Source organism: Oncorhynchus mykiss, chromosome 2 (assembly GCF_057628025.1).
Source record: "Oncorhynchus mykiss isolate SJ-2025 chromosome 2, ASM5762802v1, whole genome shotgun sequence".
In the NCBI taxonomy this organism is placed as follows: Eukaryota; Metazoa; Chordata; class Actinopteri; order Salmoniformes; family Salmonidae; genus Oncorhynchus; species Oncorhynchus mykiss.
In genome coordinates, this window is record NC_143023.1 from 67,415,399 (window position 1) to 67,429,765 (window position 14,367).

Below are 14,367 nucleotides of genomic sequence, written 5' to 3' on the forward strand. Positions count from 1 at the left end.
AGAATATATATATATTTTTTTAAACGGCCCGCGGCTAAATCTACACTGAACAAAAATATAAAACGCCACATGTAGTGTTGGTCCCATGTTCCATGAGCTGAAACAAAAGATCACAGAAATGTTCCATATGCACAAAAAAACATATTTCTCTCAAATTCTGAGCACAAATTTAGTTACATCCCTGTTAGTGAGCATTTCTCCTTTGCCAAGATAACCATCCACCTGACAGGTGTGGCATATCAAGAAGCTGATTAAACAGCATCTTCATTACACAGGTGCATCTTGTGCTGGGGACAATAAATGGCCTCTAGAATGTGCAGTTTTGTCACTACACAATGCCACAGATGTCTCAAATTGGGTTATGGTATGAACAGGAATACGCTACGGACAGCGAACAATTGCATTTTATCCATGGAAATTTGAATGCGCAGAGATACCATGACGAAATCCTGAGGCTTATTGTCGTGCCATTTATCCGTCACCATCACCTCATGTTTCAGCATGATGATGCATGGCTCCATGTCACAAGGATCTATACACAATTCCTGGAAGCTGAAAATGTCCCAGTTCCTACATACTCACCAGAAATGTCACCCATAGAGCATGTTTGGGATGCTCTGGATCAACGTGTACAACAGCATGTTCCAGTTTCTGAAGGAGATGTGTCGTGCTCAATGAGGCATATTTCTTTAAAGGTATCTGTATTCCGTCATGTGAAATCCATAGATTAGGGCCTAATGAAGTTTTCAATTTACTGATTTCCTTATATGAACTGTAACTCAGTAAAATCTTTGAAATTGTTGCGTTTATATTTTTGTTCAGTATAGTTGCTGATCCCTGCACTAGAGGTCATCTTGACTAAACAACAATCAGACCCTTACACTTTCAATTCCTGACTCTTTACATTGCACACCAAGTCACACCTGACATCACTCCATCCACATGGCCAGCTCTATGACTGGTGATAACATCCATTCATGATGATCTTCGGTGAGACATGCTAAAGGCATGTCTGATAACAGAGGAGATGACATGCAAAAAACGCAGAAGAGGCTTTGCCATTCTTTTCTTAAGAAACTTTATTAAATGTTTATAAAAGGAAATGTTATCCATACTTTCTATAAGATCATCTTGGTTTACCATTAATAATAGTAAAAAAATAAAATAAAGTGCCAACAGCAATACAACAATTAAACTTGGAAAAAACTTGCTGTGAAGTGGAGTGAAAAATTCAAGGGTTCTGTAGTTCAACACATGGGCAGTTAAAACCAGAGGATAAAACCTGCCTCCTACTCTTTACATTTAGGTAGAACTAAAGGGTAGAGGCTGACTTAGAATAAAAAATCTGCCCCGGTCATGTCAACAGCCCAGGCAAACTTATCCCTCTGAGATTTATTATAAATTTTGTCCAGGGGCACCTCCATGTTCTTACACCTATGGTGAGGGCAAAACATATAAGAAAATAATGCACAACATTAATTACTGGATAATAATGTATGTTGCAAATTCATGTGAGTACATTATTTAGGTGTCAGATGCACATACAGTGTCATATTTCAGACCTGTGTGTGTGTATGTATGTGTGTGTGCACCCTCACCAGGCCACGCTGATGCGTGGGTCCAGGTAGTTGAGTTTGGAGGTGCCCAGTGCGATCTGCTTGTTCTCCTCTCGGTTTGTGGCCTGAACCTCCATCTTCATAAGCTGCTCCTCACAGCGCTGCACAGCCTTCTTCTTACGCTCCACCACCCTGAACACACACAAGAGTTCAGTCTGAATATTGTCTGCCCTGTTGAGCAATAATATTCCGTCTGTTTGCTGCCAGTAAGAACAACTCACGCCTGCAGCTTGCTGTCTGAACTGTGAGCTTTGACCTCCTTCTTGGCCAGCTTCAGCTCACTCTTGGCCAGGGCCAACTGCTCCCTCCTGCCATCAATCTGGAAGTGGTGTATGAAGAGAGAGGGCAGACTGAAGTAAACATTGAGCTAAAATAGGGCACGACAACATCACCATCATATCACCCCTTGGTTTGTCTATGTATCAAGTATCTGTTGATCCTCCTCACCTTGGACTGGAGGTTGGCCATAGACTGATCAAAGGTCTTTGGCGGCACCCGCTGGTGGTTACACAGAACTGCAACAGCTCGGTTGGCCCTGTTGTAGGAGAGCAGCTTCTCTGCCGGCTTGTCGGTCACTGTGTAGCAACAGGGGAACAAAGGACTATGAATGTTGGTGGTGAGTGGAGTTAATACCGTAGCTCATTGGAAATACATAAGCTCACTGGTCATTACAAGTGGATGGCTTAATTAATTCAAGCAATATATACAGAGCAGGAGGCAGGAAGCCCTGTTGTCCATGGTTGGTCTATCAAACTTTTAATGTGCAGAGGGGGTGAGCGAATGTTTGATTACCAGACCACCAGGGAGCACTCCATTTCCTTTCTGTACCTCCAGAGACCCCCCCCTGGCCAATGTACTCTTCCCCAACACAGATCTTTCTCACTTGCACCTGCTTGCCTTTGAACACATGCACATGTCTAATTTAATTAGGAGGTTGCTACCCACACTGAACAGATTTAATCTCAGTAGCCATCCAGAGAGAAACATCCCACCATGAGAGGGGAAAGAGGGGAGGGAGGGCGATACTGGGCCCCAGCAAAACATAGGGACTAACAATGTAATAGCTAAGCACGCTGAGAGAATCTCAGCCAACATACTGCTCGCAGGGACACTAACACTGAGTGAACACAGAACCTGCTGGGACTGAGATACACAACAGTGTTCTAAAGGAATGAATCACTGCTGAAATTAACAGGCAGGGCATGAGATGCAGCTCCATAGCGGGGTCTTGCAGGAGTTCTAAACACAGCCATTGCATTCACAGACATTTGAACAGGTTGATGGACATGTCTGGTAAACAAATGCTATAAAAAATAAATAAATAAACAGGTGCACCTGTAAGGATGGCATGTAAATGTATGTGTGGTGTTTGGGGGACATACTGTTGGACAGCTGTTGGAGCTGCTCCTGCAGGGTGATGGAGGCGTTGAAAGTCCTGAATACCTTAGCAGTCAGGCCAGGCAGCAGGGATGACAGGTGCTTATTCAACAAGCACGTCTGGAGGGAGGAGACACACATACGCAAGAATCGAGGATTGGATCGAGACAGGTGTGAAAAAGTATGTCCATAAACACTAGATGGCAGTATAGTCCTGATGTTTGAACTCAGTCTTCCATAAAAGGCCCAGAGTAGTCAAGAACATGATTTGCCTGTTTTATATATTTTCCCTCACTGAGGTTGGAATAATACCATGACATTTATGATAATGCCCTTTTAGTGTCACAACTATGAATAGACAGGCTGAAATTTCAGCCTGTCTGTGGTATGGCGTTTCATTAGTTAATAGACCAATAAGAAAGAGGGTTCCAAACCTCTGCCAATAACCGCTAGTTTTCAGTTTTCCACTCAGACAGTCCCTGTCCAATTCTTGCTTGAAAGATTGCTATTTTCTAAGATGATGTTTCTTTTTGACCATTTTAATTGAAAACAAATCACATAAAGGTACTGAATAGTTACCCTAAAATTATTTGATATCGATGTTTTATTTTTTTGAAAGTCTGCATTGGACCTTTATCAAAAAAGGAAGAAAATGAAAAATACTGTCTCTGCATTATCATCATTCAGAATAAGGAGTAGATTAAAAAAGGCCATCATATTACTTTCCTCTGACTTAAATAGTTAGATCTGCCTAAAAGACAAGAGTTACATTTCCATTAACTGCACCACCACACAGTAAGGCTCTCCTCACCAATAACAGGGTGGCAAGTAGCCTAGCGGTTAAGAGCGTTGGGCCAGTAACCGAAAGGTCGCTTGTTCGAATCATTGAAAAAAAAAGCGTTGAGCAAGGCACTTAACCCCAATTGCTCCTGTAAATAACAAAATATGCATTGGAGGCTAAGAGCAAAGGTTTACAGCTGTAATGACACCCAGTACACACAATCACATGGGCGTCACATGGGTGTGTGTATAGACGATGAATTAACTAAAGCAATCCCAGTGAGATCCTAGAGCACGACAGTGTTGTGGAGTAAGGGTGATGCTGGTATAATGAAAATCTCAAATCGCAGACAGACCTGGGTCACTCAGGACACACCCATCCCTCCCTTCCCCTCATACAGGGAGGCTGCTGGGTAGAACAACCTTCATACTCCTCCACCCATTCCTCACCCACTGGGGGAGCCCAAAACCCAGGATGCCATCACACACACCCATCCCTCCCTTCCCCTCATACAGGGAGGCTGCTGGGTAGAACAACCTTCATACTCCTCCACCCATTCCTCACCCACTGGGGGAGCCCAAAACCCAGGAAGCCATCACACACACCCATCCCTCCCTTCCCCTCATACAGGGAGGTTGCTGGGTAGAACAACCTTCATACTCCTCCACCCATTCCTCACCCACTGGGGGAGCCCAAAACCCAGGATGCCATCACACACACCCATCCCTCCCTTCCCCTCATACAGGGAGGCTGCTGGGTAGAACAACCTTCATACTCCTCCACCCATTCCTCACCCACTGGGGGAGCCCAAAACCCAGGATGCCATCACACACACCCATCCCTCCCTTCCCCTCATGCAGGGAGGCTGCTGGGTAGAACAACCTTCATACGCCTCCACCCATTCCTCACCCACTGGGGGAGCCCAAAACCCAGGATGCCATCACACACACCCATCCCTCCCTTCCCCTCATACAGGGAGGCTGCTGGGTAGAACAACCTTCATACTCCTCCACCCATTCCTCACCCACTGGGGGAGCCCAAAACCCAGGATGCCATCACACACACACATCTGCATTCTTAATTAGTCCTTAATTGTCTTCCTGCCCTTGCAGAGACTATAATGACACTGGCTGTGAATATGGGGGTCAAATGTTGTCCTGTACATGCTGGTGTCATTACAGTGTTACACTAACAGCAGGAGCTTCTCTCTTACCTGTTCTCACACTGCGTTTGTGTGTGTGTGTGTGTGTGTGTGTGTGTACACAGACAGGTGTGATCTGCTATCTGTGAGCATCCAGGTGTGTAGTGATATTGACCCCTGACAGAAGTCTTGACAGAGGCGATGGATGGAGGTGAGACCGTATCAGACCACATCCATCTGGCCTTCACTGATACCGTGGCTCTGGACTGCAGAGATACCTCAGCCTAGCCTTGTGGTCAGCTACTGTCTGGTTGTGTTATGTTCTCCCTGAACCTGCTCTGACTGCCAGAGATAAAGGGTCAAGAATGCCGTGGAGAAGGTTTGGACAGCAGGACAGGTACATCACAAGGGTTTGAGAAGCTGCTGATGGTGGGATGCTAACATATAAACTCCATATTACACACTCCTAGTTCTCAGCCTGAATATATTGACGTTTTAGTAATTTAACAGACACTCTTATCCAGAGCGACTTGCAGTAGTGAGCAAAACATGTGTTAATTTTCCCCATAGTTTTTCAATACCGGTCCCCCCCCCCCCCCCCGTAGGAATTGATCCCACATGCGTGGCATGGCAAGTGACATGCTCTACCAACTCAGCCACACGGGAGGTAGAAGTTTGAACCAACCACTCACTCCGGTAGCAACGTTGAGTCAGACATGTACTGTACTACCCACTGCGGTTCCTTTATATAGGCTACTGTACATGCACACTGACAGTCACACAAACTCAGACCCTTTTGCCGTCTGTAGCAGGTGGCTAAACAGGTCTCAAGCCTGGCCCAGCTAAACGTGGTGGAGGGAAGGCAGTTATTAGAGCCTGTACCAATTTCTTCCGTGGCTGGTGCTTACATCATCTCCCACCCGCTCACCTGGCCTTTTAAAAAGTGTCCATCAGCTGGGCTCAGAGCAGCGATTAACATTTCACCCTCCAACATGCCCCTCCATTTCTTGATGCCATAGGTCACAAAGGAGGCCCCCCGCCCGCCTCTCAGGAGCGGATCACAACCATGTCATTTCACACCAATCATAGCAATAACCTTGCCCACCGGGCAAGACCTGCTCCACTGCCTGGCGACGATGCCTTCCTTCTGACGAAAGGAGAGGTGAAAGGACAGAGGATTTATATATAATCCACCCACCCAATATTGGCCTCTTTGCCTTCCCGCTCTCCCTTTAAGGCACCGGAGAGGCTGGGAGTAGACAGAGGCTACAGGCAAACACACAGCGGGATGGAGAGGGATCTCTGAGGCTAAATTCACACTTGCGGCTGTTATGGTCACTCACTGGGCTTTACCATATCGTCAGGCTACAGCCGTCTACAGCACAGCAACATGCTGTGAGGGATGTTTTCTTTTTTACATGTTGAGATAAACAAGCCAGACTGGTTCTGTGCGACTCACGTTGAGGCGATCAAACAGGTCGTCTCCAGGCTCCTTGTTCTTCATGAAGAGCTTGAGGTTCTTGAACACCTGGATAAACAAAACAAGGACAAGACAAAGAGAGACTGGTTTTACATCCCACCCTGTCGGTCCTAGACCTCCGGACCAGAAACCGCTGCTCACAGCTAGTCTACACACTGATCATGATAGGAGAGCCCAGGGCTGTCTACCCCATTCTTCCAGCTCACAGGGGAGAGAGGAAAAATGATCCACTCAATTATATTTGACATTTCCAAGAAGTCCTGTTTTCCTCCTGCTCTAAATAAACCAGCTAAAATATGCAAGGAACTAATTAATGGTAGCAGATGTGTTGCTTTTCAAAACAGACTGATTTGAATGACAATTTATTCTTGTGCCAGAACTAAATTAATAGGGAAATAAGAGCCTGTGATGAACGGATGGACGCGTGAGGATTTCGAAAGATTTATTCCAGACTCAGTGTCTGGAGTGGAGCAACAGAGACAACGGCTGATTGATCAACCAATGTGTCGGTGTCATCAGGATGGACCTGAAAACATGGCAACAATCTGCACTCATCACAGGCTGTTTATGTATGAACAGATGTCTACGACACAGCTATGTTTGATAGGAGAATGCAGCAGTATGGTGGTTCAACATTCTAAATTCTGTTGAGATGATAAGCAAAGTGACCAGACACAGAATGCAGATGCTGGCAAGTGAAGCTTGGTAAACAGATAATGAATGATTGTGATGATCTGGCTATCCAACACTTTGCATTGCAATTCATCAGGCTCTCCCATGGAGCTGGAATGAGAATTCCTTCCATCTAATCTGAAATTAACCAGCTATCTATCCCCTTCCCTCGGAATAAACATGCTGAAATATTCAGAACACTCATTAACTTTACCTGATGTGTTGCTTTTAAATATACTCTCATTTGAATAATTACACCTTCTGCCAAAAAAAAAAAAAAAAAGAACTGTCTGTCTGTCAGGTGCAACATTTCCTATTCGATCTTGGAGATAGCATGGCGGAATCATGGCTGAATCATACTGGAGCTGAATCCTGACACTCACCAGCTAATGTTGTTTAGCCTCATTTCCACCTGACAGGCAGCTGCTTGGCAGAACACAGAACGGAACCAGGCGAAAATTGAAAAATACATTTCTCTATTCTGTTTTTTTTTTGTGTCAGAATTGCTTTGATGGATTTAAAGTAACATAACTATCCTTTGAAAATCTCACCTTTTAAAAACTCATTCTGTTAACTCGTACACAAATAATGTGGACTTGGCCTATATTCATGTGGCCAAAGCATTGAGATTTTTTTAAATATTTTTTTAAACACACCTTAAACTTGTATCTCAAACAGACCTTTCCCAAAATGCTTGCCATTTCCTCGTGTAACGTTATGTTTTTTGTCCGAGATGGCTCTTTGGCTGAGCTGTTTACTTGTCATTAATAAAAAAAAATTATGACCGGTATACACCCACACCATTGAAACACAGAAAAGCTGCTTTTTAACATACCTAATTTCCATTTTTTGGAAGGAAAACTATTTCACTCATATTGCAATTAAAGATGCAATCTGCAGTAGCGGGAAACGGGGCCACTGGTCGCTGCACCACCGTTGTTTTTGCTTCCAAGCTGACCATAGCGCAGCATGGGAAAAATGATACAAAATAGCATCACATATTGTGCTCTTCTATCACATGTGCCTTGATGTCCGAGGGAGGAAAAAACAGTGTTCGTTGTTTGCAATAACTTTGTTGATGTAATATCGCCACCGGATGTGGCTGTTTCACCATTAAGGATTCCAGCTTTAATGATAGGTCATATTTTATAGAAATTATGGACGGTTACTTTAATATTGGGCATGATGGGAAAATCAGTCAAAAGTAGTACATTTAGGGTGCAATTTCAGACATCCCTTGTTAGTAGTACCGAGGGTGCTGGCTCCTTACCCTCTTGGTGACAGGAACCTTGTTAGTAGTACTGAGGCTGCTGGCTTCTTACCCTCTTGGTGACGGGAACCTTGTTGTAGTAGCGGATACAGTCTTTACCCAGGAAGTCAAATTCCACCACACACTCCTTGTCCTCCAGCAGGTCGTGGAGGGTGATGTGCTCCACCCTCAGGGAGCAGCAGCCCACCGTGTCCGCCGTCTCGCCCTCCTCCTTCTCGTTACCCGCTCTCAGGGCCAGCTGGAGGAAACCACCAGAGTTAGCATACACAGGGGATATGGTCTGGCAGAATGGGGTGACTGACTAAAGAACTGGAGTATTTACATTTTCCCTTGGCTGTGGTTTAATAACCATCAACCTGTGTATGGCAGGGGAGGGTCACAGAGAGACAGACCTTATCTATGAAGTAAAGGGCCACAGCTCTCTGGCGGATCTCCATCTGTTTGGACTTGATGTCCTGCTGGTACTGCTGGCGGATCCCATTCACACAGCTTTTCAACCGGCGGGCCACCTCATACTTCTCCCAGTCCTTCTCACCCTGGGGAACCACAACACTGAGCCTTAGGAACACTATGGTCACATCTTCTTTACATCGTCTCTCCACATGGGTTTTATTACATGGTAAGGTGCAGCCTCCAGGCAGTGCCTTCTCATTCCATTCAAAAGCCTTGCACTTGCTACAACCGAGCGCCAACACTCAATCATAGCCCTTTTAGTATTTCACGAGATTGTGGCTAAAATAATGTATTCATAGTCATGTGTCTAGTAATCCTATTCTTCCACGTGTCTAACCTGTTAAATGTCTAATGGAGAGAGCCAGTCAGAAAGGGTGACATTGTGTTTGCGTAGTAGTGTAGAGCTAGCCAGCGGCTGTTTAATTAGCTAGCCCCACACAACCTGACTCCCATCTCACTGTTGCCACCACCGCAACGTCATGGCGACAAATTGTGGAGTAACTTAACCTTCAAAATAAAGAACTGGGAGATACGAGTAGGGAGGAGGTATGTGGAAGGAGGAAGGGAAGAGAGGAGATGGTGATGTGAGAGGACCAAGAGGCTCAGCTCAGGAACTAGCCATGTTGATATTACATTCCGATTTGATTGTGAGGGAATGAGAGGTAGTGAACAGTGAGAGAGAGAAGAATCATAGACCCTAGTACTAGTTTATTTCCCTCTGTGTATTGGCAGAATGTCATGAAATGGAATCCTTCAGAAATGCAGTAGAGGAAGAGATTTGTGGGAGTTGTATGGGTAGGATAGCGATGGAGAAGAGGGGACTGTTTATTTTAAGCCTCTGAGTAACCTTGTTAATCTCTGAAAGACTCCAGGGAGATGGAGCAGAGCAGACCATCACCACAGTGGAGATGAAAGGTTGGATACAGAGTGGGTTTACATGTCCTGTAAACAACATGGTCAAAGACCAGTACATCTCTATCTGATCTCTCAGCAGCAGCACCCGCTTTACCCAACAAATCTCAATGCATACTTCTCTCACTAAGCAGTGGTGGAGAGATGGCGATTTGAATCACAGGCACACACCTCTGATCCATATACACCACTTAACACAACAAAGGTGACAAATTGCACTGAATCCCGACATGTTCCTCTCAAGCAACACAAAAGAAAATGGCTTCTAAACATGTGCTCCCCACAGACCTCTCCTTAAAAATCATAACAATTGTTCACAATAGACAAAGCTTCAGAAGTTCCCAGTGTGACTTCTAGGCCTATTCAACTATTCAAAAGCACAAATCACACCCTCAACTTCAACTTAAAAGGTTTGCTCTATTCAATATGCCTTGGTAAAATACAGTACAACGTACACCCAACTGCTCTATGACAAAATAAACTAAACATTTCAACAGCTGCAGAACCTAATCATAATGGCCATGCAGTTTTCAAACTTACTCTATGCAAATAATTGAAGCAATTTCGAGATCAAATTGAGAGTCATTTTCCTAACTGTACGAAGCAAGCAAATGCACTCTATGGCAATCTGTGCGCGCTTGAATGAATGGAAGGTCATCAACTATATATCTTATAAAACATTGTTCAGGACAATTGGAGAGACTAACAACTAGCCTTGGGTTTCTGATACAAGTTTTGCTGTATGTTTTACCCATGAACAAGGCTACCACTTTGTGGCATTGGAGATATTGTAGGCCATTGCAATAAAATTTCTTGTGCTTTCTTAGAGGTTCCGATAAACTAAATTGATTGAAATATCTGTTAGATTCTTACAACTGCACACACACAATGGTAGCCTGTTCTCCATTCAGATGGCTCATTCTTAAAAGGCAACCATGAACATTCTGCTCACAAGTTAAGGAATTTGGTAGCTCCGAAGACAAAGACATACAAAACACGTACACCTCTCGTACGCAGACACCTACAGAGCCTTCAGAAAGTATTCACGTCGACATTTTGTTATGTTACAGCCGGAATTTTAAATATATTAAATTGAGATTGTGTGTGTGTAGGCCAGTGATGACAATTTGTCAAAGTGGAATGTTTAGACATTTCTACCAAAGCTGAAATGTCAAGTATGTCAACCCTTTTGTTATGGCAAGCCTAAATAGGCTCGGGAGTAAAAGTTGATTAGCAAGTCACATAAATTGCATGGACTCACTGTGTTCAAAAATAGTGTTAACATGATTTTTGTATATGGACTACCTCATCTCTGTACCCCACACATACAGATAATTGTAAAGTCCCTCAGTCAAGCAGTGAATTTCAAACACAGATTCAACCCCAGACCAGGGAGGTTTTCCAATGCCTCTCAAAGAAAGGCACCAATTGGTGGATACATTATATTTTTTTAAAGCAGGCAATGAACGTCCCTTTGAGCATGGTGAAGATATTAATTTCACCTTGGGTGGTGTATCAACACATGCAGTCACTACAACGATACAGGCGACTTTCCTAACTCAGTTGCCGGAGAGGAAGGAAACCTAAGGAATTTCACCATGAGGCAATTGGTGACTTTAAAACAGTTTTTTTTTCGTATCACAGCCATTAAACTCTGAGAAATGAATCAACATTGTAGTTACTCCCCAATACTAACCTAATTGACACAGTGAAAATGAAGCCAGTAAAGAAAAAAAATATTCCAAAACATTAAGGTTGGGAGGTATCCAGATTCTCATATCGTCATACCGTTTCTGTACCATACCAGGGTATTACCGGAAAAGCACACAAGGGGCGCTAATTAAATGTTTTAAAGGAGGGGAAAAAGATGGATTCAGTTCTCTTCCGCATTTAACCCAACCCCTCTGAATCAGAGGTTGCCATAATCGGCGCCCAGGGAACACTGGGTTAACTGCCTTGCTCAGGGGCAGAACGACAGATTTCTTACCTGGTCAGCTCGGGGATTTGATCCCAACGCTCTAACCACTAGACTATCTGCCGCCCCTTGAATGTCTCTAGTCTGGGTAACAGTCTTTTTAACTAACATTCCACTAAAGGACACCAATAATAAGAAGACTTGCTTGGGCCAAGAAACACAAGCAACAGACAGACCGGTGGAAATCGGTCCTTTGGTCTGATGAGTCAAAATTTGAAATGTTTGGTTCCAACCGCTGTGTCTTTGTGAGAAACAGGGTAGCGAAATGGAAAATCTCATATGTGGTTCCCACCATGAAGCATGGAGGTGGTGGTGTGATCTGGGGGTGCTTTGCTGGTGACACGGTGATTTATTTGAAATTCAAGCCACACTTAACCAGCATGGCTACCACAGCATTCTGCAGCGATACACCATCCCATCTGGTTTGCGTTTAGTTGGACTATCATTTGATTTTCAACAGGACAATGACCCAACATACCTCCAGGCTGTGTAAGGGCTATTCGACAAAGGAGAGTGGTGGACGCTGCATCAGATAACCTGGCCTCCACAATCACCCGACCTCAAACCAATTGAGATGGTTTGGAATGAGTTGGGCTGCAGAGTGAAGGAAAAGCAGCCAACAAGTGCTCAGCATATGTGGGAACTCCTTCAAGACTGTTGGAAAGCATTCCTCATGAAGCTGATTGAGAGAACGCCAATAGTATGCAAAGCTGTAATCAAGGCAAAGGGTGGCTATTTTGAAAATATCAAATATATTTTGATTTGTATAACACTTTTATGGTTACTACATGATTGTGGTGTTATTCCATAGTTTTGATGTCATCACTGTTATTCTACAATGTTGAAAATAGTGGTACTGGTACTGTAGTTATACTTAACTTATAAGCAGTGCCGTAGCACCCCCCACAGCCCCTGCGAAGCAGTATTGAAAATCACACAGTCTGTATTTTGAAATACCCCGGTAATATTGCCCAAGCCTACAAAAGATGCATCTTGTTTGCAACAAGGCATTAAATGAATTCAGCAAAAAAATGTGGCTTTCCACCAGACACTGGGAGATTAATTCACCTTTCAGAACAATAACCTGAAACACAAAGCCAAATCGACACGAGTTGCTTACCAAGAAAACAGTGAATGTTCCCGAGTGGCCAAATTATAGTTTGACTTAAATCTACTTGAAAATCTATGGCAAGACTTAAATGGTTGTTTAGCAATGATCAACAACCAATTTGACAGAGCTTGAAGAATTTTGAAAATAATAAAAAATGGGCACATTTTTCACAATCCAGGTGTGGAAAGCTCTTTGAGACTTACCCCCAAAAGATTGACAGTTATTATAGCTGTCAAAGGTGACCCAGGGGTGTGAATAATTATTTAAATTAAATATTTCAGCATTTCATTTTCAAAAATGTTTTCACTGCCATTATGGGGTATTGTGTGTAGATGGGTGAGTAAAACTAAGTCAATGAATTTTGAATTCGGGCTGTAACACATCAAAAAGGGGTATGAATACTTTAAGGCACTGTATATGGGAATGGTTACTTTGCAGACAATTGTTGTCCACAGTTACTGCACCACCCTGACTACCTATGTTCCGCAAATTCAAATCTGGACATCGAAGCCAGTTGCACTGCTTTTTTCCCCCCATTCAAGACTTATTTAGACCTGGGATACCAGTTGGGTGCAATTAATTATCAGATAGAAAAGAAAAATCAGGAGGCTCCAGAGATCATAGGGTAATATTTGAAAAACATGCCTCATACCTTGAGTTTGGAGCTGGGGTTGAGCATGACATACTTGCAGGAGCCCTGAACATTCTCAGTCCAGCTGGCCAGCCAGGTCACTGTGTTGTCATGGCGAACCTCCTTCCAGTGGTGACCAGCAGGGGGCTCTGGGATACAAGACTTTCTAAGGGGGGTGGAGAGGTCAAGGGTCAGATACTGTACGCATGAGAGACAGCATTACACAGGGTTTCCACTAGATAACTATGATAGACAATTTTGGCTGTGTTAAAATTAGTTATTTCCCTTATGCCTAAACTTATTATTTATAAATTTAAACTGTTGCCACAAAGTTGGAAGCACAGAATCGTCTAGAATGTCATTCTATGCTGTAGCATAAATATTTCCCTTCACTGGAACGAAGGGTCCTAGCCCGAACCCTGAAAAACAGCCGCAGACCATTATTCCTCCTCCACCAAACTTTACAGTTGGCACTATGCAATCAGCGTTCACCTGGCATCCGCCAAACCCAGATTCATCCGTTGGATTGCTGGATGGTGAAGCAAGATTAAAATCAGTCCAGAGAACGCGTTTCCACTGCTCGAGTGTCCAATGGTGGCAAGCTTAACACCACTTCAGCCAACTCTTGGCATTGCACATGGTGATATTAGGCTTGTGTGTGGCTGCTTGGCCAAGGTCCCGACGAACAGTTCTTGTGCTGACGTTGCTTCCAGAAGCAGTTTGGAATTCAGTAGTAAGTGTTGCAACCGAGGCCAGACGATTTTTTACACGCTACGCGCTTCAGCACTCGGCGGTCCCGTTCTGGGAGCTTGGGTGGCCTACCACTTCGCAGCTAAGCCGTGGTTGCTCCTAGATGTTTCCACTTTACAATAACAGCACTTAGTTGACAGGGGAAGTCTAGCAGGGCAGAAATATGACAAACTGGCTTGTTGGAGAGGTGGCATCCTA

General features: G+C 44.0%; 1 protein-coding gene across 2 annotated transcripts in view; it reads right to left on the reverse strand.

The window, feature by feature from the left end:
* Window positions 1-1,061: 1,061 nt before the first annotated feature.
* Window positions 1,062-14,367, reverse strand: part of zgc:173742 (DNA topoisomerase I, mitochondrial) — a 33,597-nt gene continuing 20,291 nt past the window's right edge. For both annotated transcript variants that reach the window (XM_090205833.1, XM_021569702.3), the window contains exons 12-20: window positions 13,441-13,585; window positions 8,730-8,873; window positions 8,390-8,575; window positions 6,375-6,443; window positions 2,999-3,113; window positions 2,064-2,191; window positions 1,838-1,935; window positions 1,599-1,748; window positions 1,062-1,434 (exon numbers count right to left, since the gene is read on the reverse strand). In XM_090205833.1, the coding sequence (XP_090061959.1) occupies window positions 1,332-1,434; window positions 1,599-1,748; window positions 1,838-1,935; window positions 2,064-2,191; window positions 2,999-3,113; window positions 6,375-6,443; window positions 8,390-8,575; window positions 8,730-8,873; window positions 13,441-13,585 (1,138 nt within the window). In that variant the 3' untranslated portion in view covers window positions 1,062-1,331. The remainder of the gene's footprint in view (window positions 1,435-1,598; window positions 1,749-1,837; window positions 1,936-2,063; window positions 2,192-2,998; window positions 3,114-6,374; window positions 6,444-8,389; window positions 8,576-8,729; window positions 8,874-13,440; window positions 13,586-14,367) is intronic.